At 37.8% G+C, this 19733-nt stretch overlaps 1 protein-coding gene across 1 annotated transcript in view; it reads left to right on the forward strand.

Moving 5' to 3' along the window:
* VPS41 (VPS41 subunit of HOPS complex) overlaps positions 1-19733 on the forward strand; it is a 112013-nt gene that overhangs the window by 74630 nt on the left and 17650 nt on the right. Inside the window, exons 12-22 of the mRNA XM_058825332.1 lie at positions 1362-1491; positions 3174-3289; positions 4697-4753; positions 6942-7003; positions 7900-7981; positions 13371-13463; positions 13966-14093; positions 14993-15137; positions 16422-16463; positions 16571-16621; positions 17792-17929. Of these exons, the coding sequence (XP_058681315.1) occupies positions 1362-1491; positions 3174-3289; positions 4697-4753; positions 6942-7003; positions 7900-7981; positions 13371-13463; positions 13966-14093; positions 14993-15137; positions 16422-16463; positions 16571-16621; positions 17792-17929 (1044 nt within the window). The remainder of the gene's footprint in view (positions 1-1361; positions 1492-3173; positions 3290-4696; positions 4754-6941; positions 7004-7899; positions 7982-13370; positions 13464-13965; positions 14094-14992; positions 15138-16421; positions 16464-16570; positions 16622-17791; positions 17930-19733) is intronic.

Raw genomic sequence — 19733 nt, forward strand, 5'->3', positions numbered from 1 at the left:
GGACACCACTGTTAATGAAAAAGTAGTACAGGAAAGGAGCTAGTGTAAACAAGGTGGTGACTGCTAAAGGTTAAAATCATTTTAATTGCTTTAGGAGAGAAAGATGAAAAGGGAATTTCAGGTGATATAATGGTAATTGAACATAGGAAAAAGTTTTTCTCATGTATTTGCTTTTAATTAGCCTTTTAAACAAACTCCAAATGCTGGACTTCACTAACTTCTCAGTTCTCTGGGTAGCTGTAGGAGAAACAGAGGTACAGTTGTCCCTGATGGTGCATCTGTGTCCTGTTGTGATGGGAACTCCTTTGTTAGTGTCTTGGTTCACTTGTCTTGTTCGTGTGGAGCCCAAACTGCCTGAGCTTGCAGCAGAACTGCTGCTCACTACAAAAGTGTCCTTTAGTTGCAAGGAACACTTGTCTTCCTACATTTGATTTCACAGCTTGCAAATGACAGCTTCTTACTTATTCCAAATTAGATCACAGTTGAACTTGCTTTGAAAGTTTTTTTGGTTTGGGTATTTTTTTCCTGGAATAGTTAAATTGAGAAAAGACCCAAGTGGTGCTACTTCCAAATGAGTAAGTTAGAGCTGTTTAAATCCACTTTCTGTATGTTCTTGGTCTTTTATTCTATATTTTGCTGTAATTCACAGCCTGAAGTAGAAAACTTCAGGATTGTCTTGGACCTTGACTTAATTAAAAAAGCAGCTAGTTGAAGACAGCAGTTTCACTTGAACAGAAGGTGAAAATCCATTATGTCATTTTACCATAGCCACCTACATTGCACCTGAAAGTTCATTTTACTCTAAGTTCATCAGAACAGCAAAGTTTTTGTATTATTCTCAGATTAAATTTTCCCTGCTGCTGATGGCTGCCTATCAAATACCAGCTTAAAAAAAAATAAAATTAATACCAGAATACCAGGCTCATAGAGCTCTGTCCTTCAGGGCATGAGCCCAGCTGGGTATGTGCTCTAAATTGTTCTGTTGCTTGTTGAATGAAACAGTTAATAGTCATCTGTGATAGCCCAGAAAACTTCTGTGTCCAAGAGCAGAGAAGGAGCGAGCAAACTCAGGGGTAGGATTGGACCTATGTCTATCTATACCTCCTCCTCCAGACTGGTCTCCTTCGAGGAAAGCAATCAAAGAGTAACTTGGGTAACTTGGAGTAGCTTCCCTCTGAGTTCCAGATGCAATTACTCTGTGGAGCACAGCTTTGCAACTTATATGATTTGCAGCTGAGTAGCCAGTGCAAAGTACTGCACGTTTGTGAATGTTTGCAGCTGTTCAATTTCAAATAGATGACCACCAGTTGGTATTGCTAAGGTAAATCATGTAGGAAGTGACTAAGGTGTCATTTTTCTAGGAAGTGGAGTGTTGTGCAAGGCCTAGACTTGATATTGTACAACCCCTGCCTGAGTCCTGTGAAGAGATCTCTTCTGATGCACTAACAGTACGAGGATTTCAGGAGAATGAATGTCGTGATTATCATTTAGGTAGGTATTCTCAATATTGTTTTGTTTTGTTTTCAGACCCGCTTAAAATAAGATTTGGGTGTACTTATCCTCCCTTTTCATTTTTATGTCATTTTTTTGTCATCTCCTTGAACAGCTGTAACTGCTTATGACACTGAAGTGTAGAGTGGAAATCCACAAGAACCAGTCATATGAAAGAAAATAAATGTGTGTATTTAAACATCATGATTTTAATGCCATCTATTAGGTCAGACATACTGGAGAAGGCAGAAGTATATACCTCATGTAATATCCAGTATTGTTGAACAAGATTTATTCAACATATGATCCATAGGAGTTCTTTTTACACAAGAGGCTTCAGGAATAATGAAATGAGTGGCACAATGTCTGGAAAAGCTGCTCTAGAGGGAAAGATTGAATAAGTATCATTTCAACAGTAAGATGTACATGGGTCAACTTAAAAGGGGCCCATTGATATTTAGCTTCTCTGTACTGACAAAGCTGCCAGTTGTATTACAGACCTCAAATGGTAAAATGGAATTAATAGGAACTGGATTTTGGCAAGCTCCACCTACAAGATAGGTTTAATTATGTAACAGGAAGGGACATTAAGCCCTGGCACAATATATGCTGTCTTTTAAAGATGGGGTAGTTTTCTGATCTGTATGTTGTAGCTCAGAAAAATGCATGGCAAAGCTGATGCAGAATTCCTTGGTGAAGATTATGTAGCCTGTCTTTTACAGAAGCATTTCTTCTGGCTTTTAAAATCCATTAATCTGAATTTTAAGTATCTCCTCTGCCAGAATGCTTCAAATCATAGGCTTGGCAAACCTCTTTGTGTACATCTATGCCCTTAAGCCACTAGAAATATAGTATATCTGCTCCTGACCTCAAAAACATCAATGCTGCTATCAGTAGAATTGGGGTTTTCTGTACATCTTCCAAAGCAGAACATTGATGCCCAGAGCTGTACTTTTATGCTTTATGAATATTTTAGTTTACCTGAAAAGTCTAAATGTTATGTATGTTTTTAAGACAAGCATTATTTTGTGAATTGCTTATCACTTCAGGAGTGTATTTGTATGTGTTTATAGAAACTCATCTGGACAGTGAGTGGTTTTCTTTTCTGTACCTACAAAGTATTCATGTTTCTTCATGGCTCTGTCCAAATGATAACTATTTAGAGCAGTTGTCTTTTGCATTTGATTTGACCTTTTAGTACTTTTTCTTTCAGCTTACTCAAAAATAAAGGCTTATGGTGTAAGAAAATGCATTATACATATAGCCTTAACTTGCAGCATTGTAAATGCATTGCTGTAATGATGTACTGTGTCCCCAGGGGTTATGGCATCTATCATTTATGCTTTTGATGGCCTTGACCTTGATGGGAAGGATAAGTTTATTGCAGGCTGTGTAGTGTAATAGTCCTCTAAGAGTATAATAATGGGTTCTAAACCATCATAAAGTTTGCACATAGTGGATGAATCAGAATTTGCAATAAGTTGTAGTGGTTTTTTAAAATATATTTAGCCATTTAAACCACTTTTAATTTATTGGAGAATACAGCATCCAAACTAGTGTGTCCTGCAGGAGCAGCTTTGCTGTCTTCCTCTTTGTAAATTCCCCTCGAGGGTATGCTAAAAAGCAGAACTTTACTTAAAGAAAATATAGTAAAAATATTAAAACTGTGTATGCATTTGCAGAGTACTCGGAAGGTGAATCGCTTTTTTATATCATCAGCCCAAGAGATGTGGTTGTGGCCAAAGAGCGGGACCAGGATGATCACATTGACTGGCTTCTTGAAAAGAAGAAATACGAAGTAATTTTTACATCATTCTTTCCTTCAGACTTTCCTTGTTTGGAAATTGAAGTAGGATGATGGAATCTGCTAAGTCATTTGGATTGGATATTTCTGTTCCTACAGTGATTGAGTAAATGCTTGTAAAGGATGGGACTTGACTATGCATTACTCCATCTCTTGCAGAGTTAGTCTCACTACTGAAACAACTAATCAAAATTTCACTCAAGTGAGGTAGTTGAACTAGATGCTGAAAATACTGCTCTCATCATCAGTTATGAAATGTATTAGCTCACACTGAAAATTATTAAAGCTGGGTTTTGGCTTTAGAATAGCAGAAGAGTTATCTAATGAGCTGTGCTTTTAAAAGTAAAATATTATGGTCTTAAACTGTACCTGCACTTGCTGAAAGTAGTGTTGCTCACAATAAAGCTCATCCAATATTAAAAGACAAAGGTATACAGCTCTCGTTGAAAAAAAACAGCTCACCATTTGGTTGTGTAAATACTGATGTTTGAGTATGCATATCTAAACACCTAAAACAGTAATAATAAGTTCTTTCATACCATATGAACACGCACACAGTGGTCTGAATTCTAATATCCTGTATTTATTGACTTAGAACATTAGTTATGATGCATAAAGTTAACTTGCAAATTCTAATTTATGTTTGTTGTGTGCCCATTAGAAGAAAAAAAATGTGGAAAAGTCATTCAGCATGTATTGCTTTTGCTAATATAATCATGATATTTCTCATGCAGATTTGTTTAGTCCTTGTGGATGCTTTTCCATTGGAATAGCAAACTTGTATGATGAGTGTAGTTTTGCAATATATGTAAATCACAGCATTTGGTCCCTGAAGACTCCAGTAATTTGCAAGTGACAGCTCTGTGTGTGCCTTTATGAAAGCCATTCAAGTTAGTAGACAGGCCTGTTATGATATATCTTAAAGGTTTCATTTTTATTTGTAAAAGTGCCAGATTTTTTTCTATACATTTGAAAAAAATAGAAGGAGGAGAACAGCAAATGACACTTAAATAAAAATCATTCTGACTGAAGAAGACATTTGGGCTGGGGAACTGGCAGGTAGCTTTCCCCATTCACCCCTTTTCCTGTTGATTTTTTTCACAGGTTTTGGTAGTGAAGTGGTCTCTTTTGAAAATGATGAAATGTGATTGCATTGTGTGTTTTGTTGTGATTTGATCTTAATATAATAATGTGGAGTGAACCCAGATGGAAACAAAAGTAGTTTGCTCTTTGCTTGACTGCTTTTGTTTGGGTAGGAATTCAAAGCTGTTCATCCAACCATGGCCTTAAAAATTCTAGTGCTTCCAACACCCTACTCTGAAAAAGAGTTGATTTATACAGTTCTGTATTGAAAGTTTGTGTATGTGACTGGTATCTCAGTTTTCTCCTTTTTGAATATAGGAAGCTTTGATGGCAGCTGAGATCAGTCAAAAAACCATAAAAAAGCACAAGATTTTGGTAAGTCTCAAAACTTATATTCAAAATATAATATCATCTTTCTTTTAGAATGCCATGAGATGCAACAAATACATTCCCTGTTTTTTATAACACCAGGAAATAACTGTTAGGCATACTCCAACTGGCATCCGATTTCTTGGTTTCAGCTGTTAGTCCATAAAACATGAAAGGATCTGCATTTTATGAAGGTGCTATTGGCATTGAAAGGAAGAGAATTCCATTTCTCTGATTACTGATGGGGATTTTTGTTTGCTTTTACATTTGTATTAAATTTACTGTTGTTTGAAGTAACACACAGTATTTCACTATTAGAGATTGCTGGCAGGAGTGACAAATTTCCCCTTAACTTATACCTCATAAACGTGACAGGATTTTGTAAAAAGTTTAAGAGACGCTCCTTTTCTCACACATAGTTATTTCCTATGTTTATAGTCCCTTTCACAGAGCAACAAAGGGTATCAATGTTTAAAACAAAAGGGGAAATGGTGTAATAGACACAAAAGTGTCACTAATTTATCTTTTGTTTGTTTGCTTTGTTTAAATTCACTAATACTGATGCTGCTTTAAATTGAAATCTGTACAAAATATTCAAGATGTGTTTAATTTTTTGGCCAGAGTACTGGTGTTATAAGCATGCTGTATATCAGTATGTCTTAAAAAGTTATACTCTTGTGTAGTCCAGAAGTTCAATCAAGATTTAAATGGCATGCCATAACCTATCACAGAGTTTGCATTTAACAAAACTACTGTGTGACCCTTGCAAAAGATGTAAAGAGTTAAAGGGAATCCTGGCAATGCATTAGGAGGAAAAAAAGAAAGCCAGACAGGCAAACACCAAACTAAATAAAGAAACCCCACAGCTTTTTTTTTGCTTTGCAGAAATTTGCTCTGCAATAAATGATTAAATTCAGTGAAATACAAGCAGTTTTTGAGATTTTGGTCTCTAAAGCAAAAGCCAGCAGACTGTGTTGAGGAAACAAATTGTTGACATCAAGCCCTAAGTGAAGGATTAGTGGTGCACTGATTTGAAACAACTCATGCTCTCACTGCCTAGTGACACCACATTCAGAGTACCTGACAAGTCTGGTAGTCTTGGGGATTTTTTAGATGGAAGTAATTATCAACTGCTCCTCTGCACCTCTTGAGCAGAGCACAGAGATCCTAAAACAGCCAGATCTACATCTCTTTTCCTTAACCATCTTCTCTGTTCACTGGGAAGCTGGTCCACTGGAGAATGACGATTTCTGTCAGCCTCTTTCTTGAGAATGGTGAAGTTGAAAATACGAAGGTGGTTCCTATCGTAATGAAATCCTAAAATCTTGTGTATGTCCATTTTTTTTCTAACTTTGTAGTAGATTTACCAGTTGAAGTTGTTGCACACCCCTATTCATATTCTGCTATGGTCAGTTCTTTCCTTGATATGGATCAAAGAAATGTTGTGCCTCAGAAGATGCAAATGTTTAATTTTTTTAAGAAACAAGGACTTCATTGTACAGTTTTGTTTTTTTCTTTTCTCCTCTTTTTTTTTTTCTTTCTAGAAACAATGTGCTTTTGTTAGTGATGTGATTCTTAAGCTATGCAATCAGTACACTGGGCTGTGTCAAAATGGATATGAGTGTTGAGATTACATTAGGAGGCTCATGCCGAACTTTTAATATATATTAAATGCATATCAGAAACATTTTACAACAAACCTGTGTGATGAACTTTGAGAAAGAAAATTTGGTATGTAATAACTAATAATCTTGTTAAGTTCGCAGTAATTACTTTATTGAGCAGCATTAGGATTTATATTCTCAACCAACTTTTTGCCGTTCTCTGCAAATTGTTTTGACAAAGAGCATGTCTTATACAATGACTGGTGGATTTTTTTTGGAATTAATTCAAGCACAGCAAGATCAGCTATGTGTTTCAAACAATCCTTAATAATTAGAGGTGGTATCTTCTCAGCACCAGTGAGGTTATGGGAATTATTTAAAAGAGCACCTTTAGTTGAAACTGTGAGCAGTCTATGCAAGTATTTTGTATTGACTGTTCTGTGGGCCCTACTGGTAAAGGAGAATCAAGGGATGCACTTAGGGCCTTGAATTTCCAGTTGTATGCACTACTGTTACCGTAGTTCTGTACAGTAGTCAGGTAGTTCACTTCCAGACTTTTAGAGCTAATTCTCTGTTTTCATTTGCTCTAGGACATTGGCTTAGCCTATATAAATCACCTGATGGAGAAAGGAGAGTACGACCTGGCTGCTCGGTAACCTAGTATTAAAGATCTTCTTTGCTGGCTGAAGTGTGTCTGTGTAGGGAAAAGCAAAAACAAATTTTTGATTTTGATGTTTTTGCAGATGTTGATTTTCTGTGTTTTGGAATTTCTGAAGTTTCAAAACATAGAGGTGTATTGCAGTGCCATATATTTTTTTGCCTGTATTTACCTAAAATTTGCTGTAAATTTTAACTGGAATTGAGGCATATATTTTTGAAAGTAAGCCTTGATTTTTCAATGTCACACTAGATTTTCAAGACTAAGGTTTTCTTTGGATTTTTATAAACTCAGTTTATTAGTGTGTCATTGCACGTAAGAGCATCAGAAAATAATTTGATTTTGTGTAGGTATAAACAAAAATGTCAAATATGGGAATCTAAAGTAAGGATCAGAAATTACCCAAGGTTTTTGTTTTCATGTACATGTAAGCATAAGCATATCTTTTTAAGTGTTCAGTTTTTCTCAGGGGAAATTTAAAGACTTTATTTTTAAATTTAATTTAATTTAACTTAATTTAATTTAAAGAGATTAAAGACTCATAAAGCTGACCAAGAAGGTGGCATCTCTGTCTATGGTGTGTGGATTTCCACTAGATGATGTTTAATCTCCCTTCCAATCCAAACCATGCCATGATTCAATGAAAGCTAATATGGCCCTCAGCACTATGGGTGAATGCATAATAAGCAGTTAATCCTCTTGGATGCAACAAAATTTTAAGGTTTGAGAGGAGAGCCTGGCATACTGTACTTAAAGTGGCGGTTGTCAAAATAAGTCACTTTAACAAGTGTTATGATAGGGAGAAGAAAGGAATCCTTGTAGTAATGCTGTCACATTTGTATTACTTTCTGTACCTACTTTTGTTCTCATCTCTTTCATTTTTCTTGCAGAAAGTGCCAGAAAATCCTTGGCAAAAACACAGAACTCTGGGAATTTGAAGTCTACAAGTTTAAAGAAATAGGTCAGCTTAAAGTAAGTTAATTTCTATGTCTGCACTCAAGTAATTTATATGTTGTACTTACTGTTTGTATTGACCAAGTATCTAAAGCATCACATTTAATGGCCCTGTTCTGGTATTGCTGTCCCAGATCTCTGTTTGTTTCTAGACAGCTGTCTTTCCGATTGATGTGTAAATTACTAAAACAAGATTGGAGGCATAGTGCTACATATTTTACTTGTTGGCAGTCTCCAACGTGAAAGACCCACCCCAAAGCTTTTACTTGCTAAGAGGCTCACAGTTAAATACATCTTTCCCACTTACTTTTCATTCATTTCCAGTATGTCCTAAAAATACTACCCCAGGTATTAAGGAAAATAGACTCTGTGGGTGCCAGTCATTCTGGCAAATCCAGGTCCATTGCAACAATTACACAGCTTTAAGTGTTAAAGAATTGCAAAGGAGCAGTGAAGACCTGTGTTGTGTGCTAGAAATGGTGGTGAGAAAGGGGAGCAGTCTGTGCTGCCTGGTGTTTTCCCTAGTCACAAGCCAGCTACTACAACAGTACACATTTAATGTGAGAGTCTCAGTTAATAAATTGCACAGGACATAAAACCTAGTACTGTCACTGCTAAACCAATTGAAAACTTTATGCACACTCCCTTTGGTGACATGTGTACATTTACTTCTGAATTTTATGTCTTCCTATTCAAACTCAATGAGCCAAAAAGGACATACTATTAAGATCTCACAGCATGCAGTCCCTTGCTGGTTTTGAGCTATTTAATTCTGTTCAAAAACCAAAAGTGTTTCAGCATTACGAATTTCAGAAATGTCTGACTTCAGTTTCAGGGCCTCTCCAATGCAAAACCAGCCTTGCCTTTAGTATGACTTCTTTGTGGTTTGGTGCACTCTTCACTACTTGGAAGTTGAAATCCTATGTTTCTGTTCCTTTACTTCTGTCCAATAAAGGGCTTGAATGCAGGTACATGTGACTTTTTGATACACTGCTTCTTCTTTTGGGTTCATTTTGGTTTTTAGCTGCAAATGTCTGGAAGGGATGTTTGTCTTGTCTTCACTTACATCATCCAGCAGACTGTAAAACAACAATATTTGCAGGTTTGTTGCAAAAACATCTCACCTCAATTACTGCCTTTCTAAACAATTGGCTGTTTTCAGCCTTTAGAATTTCTCTTTTCTTCTTAGAGCCTAGGCCCAGGATCTCTCAGAAATACATGAGATGCAGTCCATTACATTATTCAGCTTCAAGCTGCAGTTCTAGAAAATGCCTGCCTTATTTTGCTATTTCAGTTGCATAGAACTTGTCCTAGATTTCTAAAGATGTCTGAGTATCATAAAGGATGCACTAAATTAGGCCAGATCTGAATGAAGGGGTCCTTGAAATGCTTGGGATCACATGTGTGGAATTTTTTACCTATGTAACTAGCAGATATTAAACACCATATTGTAACTGGCCTATAATGGCTTTCAGCCCTGATGAGGAGACTATTGAGATGTGGAAACAGAGTTTATTTCAAAACAGAATTGTCTTATAAGTTGTTATATTGTCTTATAACCTGTTATATTGTCTTATAAGCCTGTTGTCTTATAACAGGCTTATAAGTTGTTGCCTGAAATCTGATGTTTCAAATCTAGCGTGATTTGCCAATAACTAAGGTGACAGTAAACTAAAAGCCTGAAATTTCCTTCCTGTGCAGAGGAATTAGTGATACCCCAGTGTCAAATTCCACGGGGTGAGTGATTTTGTGTGTGATTTTAGAGGATTTTTGAATGTTCTGTATTAAGCAGTCCTGTTTGGCTACCAAAGGTTGCATTTTGATATCTTGATATCTCTCATCTTCAATGAATGTCCTCTAGGAAACCTAGTTGTGTTAGTTTCAAGACTCTAGAGCCTTGCTGTGATCTGTTCCTCTACTGCTCCAGCAGTGGTGGCTTGAGGGAGTTACGTGCTTGTATTGCCTTTTGCTCAACCTGGAAGTGAAACTCAGCATAATTTTAGTAAGGAGGTAATATAAAAGAGAATCTGTATTTGAAGGCATTCAAGAGCAGTTGTGGAAGGTGTCTACAAAAGCCCACCCCTACAGGGATGAGTACACATTTAAAGGTTTCAGGAAATTAGCATAATTGATTAAAAGCACCAGTTAGGAGGACAAGTGGTGATGTAATTCCCCCCCCAGGTCAAGCCTCTTCTCTGGAGCCCCCCCTTCAGCACTGTGCTGTGCTCTATGAAATGTATCTCAAAGAGTTGTTCTCAGCCTTAGTTCCCAGGAAGAACCAAGAGGGGCTTGTACCTCCTGGGGCTTGGAGCTCTGGAATTTGTTTTGTCTTTTTGCTTAAGGAAAGGCCATGGAAAAGTACTGGGAAAACTAGTCACTAGTACAATAGGTGACAGAGTTACAAATATACATGTGAAGAATACAGAGAACATATGAAAGAAACAAAAGGCAAAACCCAAATGGCATCACTTGTGCTTAAGTCACTTCAGTATAAAAATCTAATGTCTCATCTCAAGCAGCTGAGGAAGGTGGATGGATTCAAAGGAAGATTTCAAACTCTGTGGCTGTTGTGGCCTGAGGGATACCCTCCATTCTGTTTGCTGTGACAGCAGTGACTTTCAGCAGTGGTCCAGGATCAGCTAGCAGCAGCAGTGCTTTCACCAAAACACTGGATGGAAGACATTTGAAAGACTTCACCAGAGTGTAGTGGGCATAGCAGAGAGAAGCACTATACTGACAGGCTCTTTCATCTCTTAGATAGCCTTTGAGGAATAAATAATTGATGTTCTGGCTTCTTGGTGAGATGGTTTAGGCTATCTCATGTACAACCTTCATATGGGTTTTGTTGTATATACCTCATCCTTACATTTATTGATGAAAAGTCTGAAAGCAGATCTTGAAACAAGGGAAGAAAATATTTCTCTGTATAGTATCCCTTTTTTATTTAAAGTCACTTTACCACATAGTTCAAGAATTGGCACAAAGGCAGTCTGATTCAGAAGCTTTTTTTTCTGACCATGCTCCCTAAGTGCAGCTTAAAAATAAAATAGGAAGAGTTTGTAACCTCCAGCATGGGTCACCTTTGTGTCAAGGCTTAAAAATAACTTGTATGCTTTGTACGTGCTTCTTGTATGCTTTCCTGAGCATGGTGGTCAAACTGCAGGAGGTGGCTGTGTGTTTTCTTCAAAGCAGTGGGACACAGGGCAGGAGACATTTCCTTCACAAGGCAGCCTGGCTCACACACAAGGAAACTACACCTCTCTAGAGCTTGCTGTATGGCCAAACTACAGCCAAGAGTTGCAACAGTCTGTTGGGGGAGGTTGTTCATTTAGGAGGTAGCAGGAAGGCAGAAAGTGGGGGTGAAAACATTCATTAGAGATTGTCTTCTGCCTTTGAGTATCCGGTTAATGTCTAGCTTGCTTTCTGTACGGTCAAAAGAGAGTTTTATGAAGGGGTCAGGAATATACCCCAGAGCGGCCATCAAGACTGTACCCTGAGTTAACTGATAAATCCTGTGACAGCTGGTGGGAGCTGGGGTTGGCAGCACTACATTTCAAAAACTGGCCACGTCCAGACAGCACAGGGAGGAGAGGTCTAAAATGTAGTAAGATGTTTTTTTCTCCTGCTTTGTTCAAACAACTTCAGTAATGCTGTTACAACAAAATGCTGTTGCACCATGTGCCAATAGCGGGCAACAGGCAACATCTCTGAGTGTTTGGAGGAATTTCACTGGTGTTGGTCCCTCAGCTGCAAACCCTAAGTCCCCAGACAGCTAGTAGCAGTGGGATTTATTTTGGCAGGTGGAAATAATCTTGGCCCTAGTTGCATGGAATAGTAGTGCTAATTAGATGCTGTGCTGAAATTCCAGGGTATGAGCTAATTTATTCTGGCAGCTTCTCATCTCTTGCTTGCTGGAATGCAATTCCTTTACACCTTCTATACTTTAACAGATCACATGCCTTCATGCTTTTCATGGAGAGATATATTTTCAAATTAATTTTCAATTGGATATGTAAAAATAGCCCTTCACAGAATGTGGTGACCCCAACATAAGTCATAATTCAAAATTACACATATATTGTGCTTGTGTGATCAGGTTCTGGTAGTGGGAGTGCTACAGTAGTGGCTTCTGTGAGAAGCTGGCAGAAGCTTCCCCCATGTCCATCAGAGCCAATGCCAGCCAGCTCCAGGATGGACCTGCTGCTGGCCGAGATCAAGCCAATCAGGAATGATAGGAACACCTCTGGGATAACAGATATAAAAACAAAGAAAAAAAGTTATTGCACAGTTGTAACTGTGACCAGGGAAGAACTGAGTTGATAATACGAGAGAGGATACAACTTTGCAGACACTAAGGTCAGGGGAGAAGGAGGACGAGGTGGTGATCCAGGCACCAGAGCTGAGATTGCTCTGCAGGCCATGGAGAGGACCATGAAGCAGCTGTGTCCCTGCAGCCCACATAGGAGCCCATGCTGGAGCAGACTGTGCCTGAAGGACTGCATCCAATGGAAGAGTGGCCCAGATTGCAGCAGTTCATGGGCAACTGTTGCCCATGGGATGGATTAATGTTAAACAAGTTTGTGCAGAGCTGTCTCCTGTGGGAGGGACCCCACAATGGAGAAGGGGAGACTTCTCTACCTGAGCAGCGAGAGAAGCAATGTGTGATGAGCTGACAATCATTCCCTGTCAATCAGTCCCCATTCCTTGTCTTGCAGTGTTTCTGGGGTGAAGGACGTAGAGCCCAGGAAGGAGGAATGGATGAGGGAAGGTGTTTTTGAGATTATTTTACTTCTTATTGTCCTGCTCTGGTTTGGTTATTAAAAAATTCAATTACTATCCAAAATGGGAGTCTGTTTTGCTATGATGGTATTTGGTGATTGATCCTGGATCTTAACCCATGAACCCTTTGTTATATTTTTTCTCCTCTATCCAGTTGTGGAGGGAAGTGAGAAAGTGGCTTTGTTGGGTACCTGGTGTCTAGTCAGGGTCAATCCACTCCAACACATTTTTCAGCTAATGAATCCTTATACCTTTTTGCAAGGCTAAGACTTAACAAAATGGATTTTTAAAACATTCTTGTTTTGAGGGGTCTTTTATGGGTTTTGTTTTCTAAATGACTGCTGATCTCTTAAGGACATGGCTGATTCTCCTATTCTAATTAGTATCTTGTCACCTGTCTCTCAAATGATAGTTCTTTCAAGTGAGTTATAAAATTCCAGTGTGTATAATCCTAAAGTAAATAACTTCTGAGTGCTGCTTGCAAGTATGAGTTTATAAGGTTTCTAGTGATTACCAGGGGCCATGTTTTGTGTATAGCCTTGTTCTTTTGTTTCACTTTTTTTTTTTTCAGTGTACCAGGATGTCACATGTCATTCACCATCTGACACTGTTCTCTTTGTTCCTATAGGCAATTAGTCGTTACTTGCCAAGACGAGATCCAGTTTTGAAACCTCTGATCTATGAAATGGTCCTGCATGAATTTTTGGAAAGTGACTATGAGGTACTGCAGCCTGATGTGTTCCACATCAATGTGTCCCATAGTTATTGCCAGCCAAATACCCTTAGCATTGAAGAATTCTGACAGCAAATTCTCTGATGTATTTAAACAGATTATCAGCGCACAGTTCCACAATAATGACAATATTTAAGTGTTGAATTTTAATTTTAAGAGAATAAATAAATATTCTTCAAAGCATGTGAATACTGTAAGATTGATTATTTATTAGACTGTTATTTTTAGGTTTTTAAATGTAGCATAAGTGGTTGAGATGATGCACAAAGCCTACAGCACCTGAAAGAGACTCAGCTTCATGAATCATAATAACATTATCCTAAGAAGGAAGAGTCTGTGTTCTGTACTGTACATGTCTGTGGGCACATGAAAGTTCCTTAAAGGTTAAGGACAGCAGGTATCATCTCAGAGGCTTAGCTGAAGCTTTGATGTTTTGAAATGCCCCTTAGGCCATTCTTTCTATTTCTTTAACAATCTCTTACACTTTTAGGGGTTTGCAACACTAATAAAAGAATGGCCTGGAGATCTGTACAACAACACAATCATAGTTCAAGCTGTAGTGGATCACCTGAAGAAAGATCCGCAGAACAGGACTTTGCTACGAACACTTGCAGAATTGTGAGTACAGTTTTAAACTCCTGTTACAAAAGTACATTTAAAATAGTGTACTGCAGTTTATTTGTATTTGTTTAGCTGTCTTCTTTGCTGCATTTACAGAGTGTTGGCTTTCTCTCCTCTCCACTCTGATGACTGCACAGCTTAGCAATTCTTTACCCTTCCTTGTAATGTTCACATCGAGTATGAAAGCAAATTGTTAAGCATGAGATTGGATTTCCAACTCCTCTTTCCAAAGTAAATAACTAACATTCCTCTACATGCTGTCAGAGGAAACCTCTTTTCTGAGGTGCACATTTCAGAATTACCCATGTAAAAATAAAATGGTGGGGGATTTTGCCCACTATTTAAGAAGTAGCGTGTTTAAGTTTACTGCATGGATGGAAATATGTGACTGGAAAACGTGCCAAAACTGATCTGATTCTTGGTCACTTCGTACAGGGATAAAGCTCTTTGATTTTCTCAGCCTGATCACTGTGTTATTTTCTCACTGCTTCTTTGAAGAAAGAAGAATTATAGTCTATTACTATGTTACAATCTGTCCAAAAGTTCTAAGAGAACAATGTTTTTTAAGCTCTGAAGAATGTTCCAGTTGGTTTCCAAGAATTGAAAGGCTAGCATTTTGTGTGTCTTCCCCTGTGAGTTGAAAATGGAGAATGAAAATGTAGACTACTGCAGTCCAAACACAAATGAAGGCCAATATAAACAGAGGTGAAATTAATGTTGCCTGATGTTTATTTCCCCTTACAAAAATTAATCACAGGTCTATTTATAGATATTTATAAATTCAAGTAGTATCCTAATGTTTTACATACCAGAGTATGTTTATATTTTCTCTCATAAGTGATTTCCCTACACTTAAGTATGTAATATTACATGTTTTATAATCCTGTTTCTATCAGGTACACTTACGATCAGCGCTATGGCAGAGCCCTAGAAATCTACCTAACTTTGAGGCACAAGGATGTCTTCCAGTTGATCCACAAGCACAATCTCTTCAGTTCTATTAGAGACAAAATTGTTCTGCTCATGGATTTCGATTCAGAGGTATAGTGATCCTAATGATTTTATATTCACTTTCCTCTAAATACAATTTAACAGATTAAAAATAAATGATCTATAGATGATGTTGAGGCAGAGAGTGTGTTTGCTACATCTGGATACATTCTGAGATAAGGAAGATTGTTTGCCTAGATCACAAAATAATTGACCCAAAGATTATTTTTTTCCTTCATATTTCCATTTGTGTTTCCTTTCCATTTCCACTTGTCACTCTCAGTGAGAAAAGTGAGTATCCGCATGATTTGGGAACATTATTGTGATTCTCAAGTCACAACATTGAATATCATTTCACACAGAGTATCATTTCACCATGTTAGTCTTTCGGTATTTTGAATCAAATAATGGTATTAATAAGCCAAAGAAAGGAGATAGTGAATGTATTTAAGCATATATTAAATGTACTTGCCATTTCCTTTCACCACAGAAAATTAATCTGCTTCTGAAATTTTACAAGGTTATTGATCTAAATTCCAAAAATCAGGAAGTGTTTATTCCATGATGAATTCTACCTTCTTTCTTTCCAGCTGGCTATCAAATCCAAGCAAATTAATTTTGGTGTGATCTCTGGGAAGATAACCAAGTAGATCTCTTTTTTCAGTGCAATAGTTGTTTAAGCACTGTAGCTAAAATATGGATCTCTACTGTTGATGATCATCTTTAGTATGCCCATGTTTCTCCACTCATAGAGGAAAAAAAGTATAATTTTTGTTTGATTCAATAGAATAACTAGTATCAGGAATCTGTAGTTTGGTATTTTTTGAAAGTGAAGCAAAAGTTTGCTCTTGAAAGAGGAAGCAGAACCTGAATCCTGATGGCCACTTGACTTACATGGTCTTGTCTGCTTGATTAATGGTACTGGTCTCCAGGTAGTTTGGAGGAACCCAATTGTGAGGTACGTTGCATTGTGTGTTTCTTACATAGTCATCACCCTGCAGTTCTCTTTCGAGATGGAACAAATGGTATTTCTACATCGTTTGGCAATAGCTTTTTGTGACTGATGGTGATTCAGTGGGCATACTTCACCTGCAGTGTAGGTACCCAGCATTTACTACTATTAATGAGGGAACTTAGGAGAAGTATTCTGGAAGAATACTGCGATGCTGTGCTGTCAGGATATGCTGGTGTTATGTAAATTGCTCTCTGAATTCTGTTGCTGAAAAGAGTAGGTCTGTCCATCTGACACTCGTCTGTGAATAAGCATAATACTACATAGAGGATAAGAAAATATGTGTACCTGTTACCTACTTGAGTTCCCTTTCTCTGTTGTAGAAAGCAGTAGACATGCTTTTGGATAATGAAGATAAAATTTCTGTGAGTATAACAAGTTCATTGCATGGCAGTCCAATGCCAGCTTTTATTACCTGTCCTTTTTCCAGTCTTGTAAATGTAATGTTTATCACAGGTTTGTTTTGTTTCAGATTGACAGAGTTGTTGAAGAGTTAGAAAACAGGCCTGAGTTACAGCATGTGGTAAGTATTCCTGTATTCTCTTGATTTGAAATTGAGCTGAGTAAACTCTTGGCTGAACATACCTTTTACAGGTGTGTTTATCTTGTCAAAGTGAACCTGACACTGAAATGTCTTAAATCATCAAAGTGGTTACTTCTGCCAATTTCCTATTTAGCATAACCATAGCTTCTTCACAGTAGTTAAATGATCTAAAAATGTGTACCTGTGAGAATTTGATAATGTAATGCAGGCTTATTTACATCTTCTTATAGCATTGTAGGCACTTGTCTTTCCTGGTCAATTACTTCTTGTTTTTATTCCTCCTTTTTCCCTACCCAAAAATGGGATTGGTTGGTGGGTGCAGCTCTAAAATATGTTTTGCTGATCCATAGAGAAAGTGAATTGCTTTCTTTTCTGGAGCTGTAACTTCATACACTGTCAAATTGTTTTTGTTTGTACAGAATAACAGTATCACTGTAATCACATAACATGTGACTGTGGGCTTGGACTGTATTAGAGAGGGAAGTTTAACTTGCTGCTGATTACAGATAGAGTTCAGGTGTTCATCTGGTGAAGAGATGATGTATGGGTTAGAGATCTGGTTATGGGAAGCAGATCTATGAAAAGTGCAGTCCACAGCCTAAGAGCTTTCCAAAGGCAACTGACAGACTGTTGGTTTACAGAAGGGATGCATACAGAGGAAGGCAACGAAGATGGTGAATGGTCTAGAGGAGAAGCCACACAAAGAGCAGCTGAGTCACTTGGTTTTGTTCTGCCTGGAGAAGAGCAGACTGAGGGGAATCCTTGTAGCATTTACACTTTCTTCACAAGGGAAGCATCAGCAGGCATAATCTCTTCTCCGTTGACTGTGGAAGGACCCAAGAGAACAGCATGAAGCTGTGTCAGGGGAGGCTTAGGTTAGATGTTAGGAAAAGCTTTGCCCACTACAGTGACTGTGCACTGGAACAGTCTTCCACTCTGGGGAAGTGGTCACAGCATCAAGCCTATCTGAGTTCAAGAAGCATTTGGACAATGCTCTCAGGACCATGGTGTGGTTCCTGGGGCTGTCCTGTGCAGGGCAAGTTGGAATTTGATTATCTATGTGGCTCCCTTCCAACTCAGGAGTTTCTATTATTCCATTAATAATATTGAATAAGTGAGTTTGAATTCTGATTCTTTTTTGATTCCTAGTATTTACACAAGCTTTTCAAAAGAGACCACCATAAAGGCCAACGATATCATGAGAAACAGATCAGTCTTTATGCTGAATATGATCGACCAAACTTACTTCCATTTCTCAGAGACAGCACACACTGCCCACTGGAGAAGGTAAGCCCCAAAAATCTAAGCATAAGTCCTTGATTTTTATTAAGGTCCTGGTCTGTAGCTTGTAGTCGTGTGAATTTCAAGCTGTGTCTGGTAGTGCCCTCTACTGCCAATATGAGGGATCCTTTAAGTTTGTGACCATCACCTGCAGTTTGGTTTGCAGAGCTGATGACACCTGAGACTTTCCTCTCTCAGCTCACAGGGCAGAAATTCATGGGTATTTTTAATGCAGAAGTTCTGACTACAGTTCTGGCTACAACATATCTACTCATCAGTGCTCAGCCTCACTGAACATAGATTATGGGTTCAAGAAATTGACAATCATTTTGCCAAATCTAGGAGCTGTCTGTGTTAGATCTTGAAAAACCAGTAGCTGTAACTGTAGTTATTCTATCTTTTTGTTGTAAGGCCATAAGTTTCTGTTGAATAATATACACAATATACGTCACTGAACTAACAGGGCTAAAAGTATTTTGTCTTTGTAATTTGGGTAATACACTTGAGGTTTTACAGAGTACCAGGTTTCCATCTTCTAATATTTTTATTTTTTTTTCTATTTTTTTTCCTTGCTCTTTCTTGTCAAATTACAAAATGCATAAAGGGAAGGCCAATCTTGAGTTGTTTCCCCTGCCTGAATTAATGTGAAACAAATGGAAATTCTAAGTTTTCCAGTTTAGATGGGTCAGTATTTTATTATTTGTATTTGTTGCTGTTAATGGCTGAGCAGAGCAGACCTTACCTATCCATATGCAGCTATAATGATGACACAGTGGAGTATGAATGTTGAATTACATGGTTAACATTCCAAAGAAAACTAGTACTGTTCCTGGTACCTCTCTTGTTTTGCATGTTTTTGTCTACTGGAAAATACGTTCTTATATTATTATACATTCTTAGATTGGAGAATTGGGATTTGTTGAAACCATTACCTGAAACTAGATTGACTAGTTTAGGCAGTGAGCCTGAGAGGTTTCCAGCCAGAAACTTTGGTCTACAATATTGGCTTACTTGGTTTTAATTGTATGATTCTTAGTTTCTGCCTTATGTGTTATTCATGTGATCATGGTTTTATGTATAAAACCTTACCTGCATTTTTCTTTAATTTTGAGGCAAATTAATTTTAGTTATTGCATGTCCAGCCTCCTGTCTTTAGTGGCAGGTGGTGCAGAAAAGTCCCGTGTGAAACTGATCCTCATTGCCGGCATTGCTTTGCTGAAGATACAGGCTTTGAACAAGAATAGGTCAGAGACCCATCGGCTTCTGGAAGGTGTGGTGCAGTAATCACCAAAGTCAAGAGAGAATGTCAGAAAAAATGTGTAATTCTAACCTTAATGTTAAAATGTTAACATCTTTCAGTAAGAAGCTAAGGAAGAGACAAAAAGATGCTATTAATTCTGTAATTATACTTCTTACCATGCATGCTGTATAATAACACTTCTTGTGACATACAGATCTTCATTCTAAGAAATTGAAAAGGGGACTAAGAATTTCCCAGTTACTACTATTTTCACTTCCTGTTAAGTGTATAAATTGCAAAAAGCAATTTCTGTTTGAAAAAAATCTGCTCTTTTTATTGTTGTAATGAAATTATAAACTCATCAAGAAGAAATAATTTGTGCTCTCTAGAAGTAAGCCACTTTTAGTCAAGTGCAGTTTAGCAAACATTTTAAAAATGAGCTGGAAGAGAAGTAGGAATGTTCCCTGTTTTCCTCTAGAGGGAGCATGACAGTCAGGAAATGGCAGTATCTAGAACTACTGAATACCTGGTGCTTTGTAGTTTGCCTTTTAAGTGGAGAGGAAAAAGAGG

Source organism: Ammospiza caudacuta, chromosome 1 (genome assembly GCF_027887145.1).
Source record: "Ammospiza caudacuta isolate bAmmCau1 chromosome 1, bAmmCau1.pri, whole genome shotgun sequence".
NCBI lineage: Eukaryota > Metazoa > Chordata > Aves > Passeriformes > Passerellidae > Ammospiza > Ammospiza caudacuta.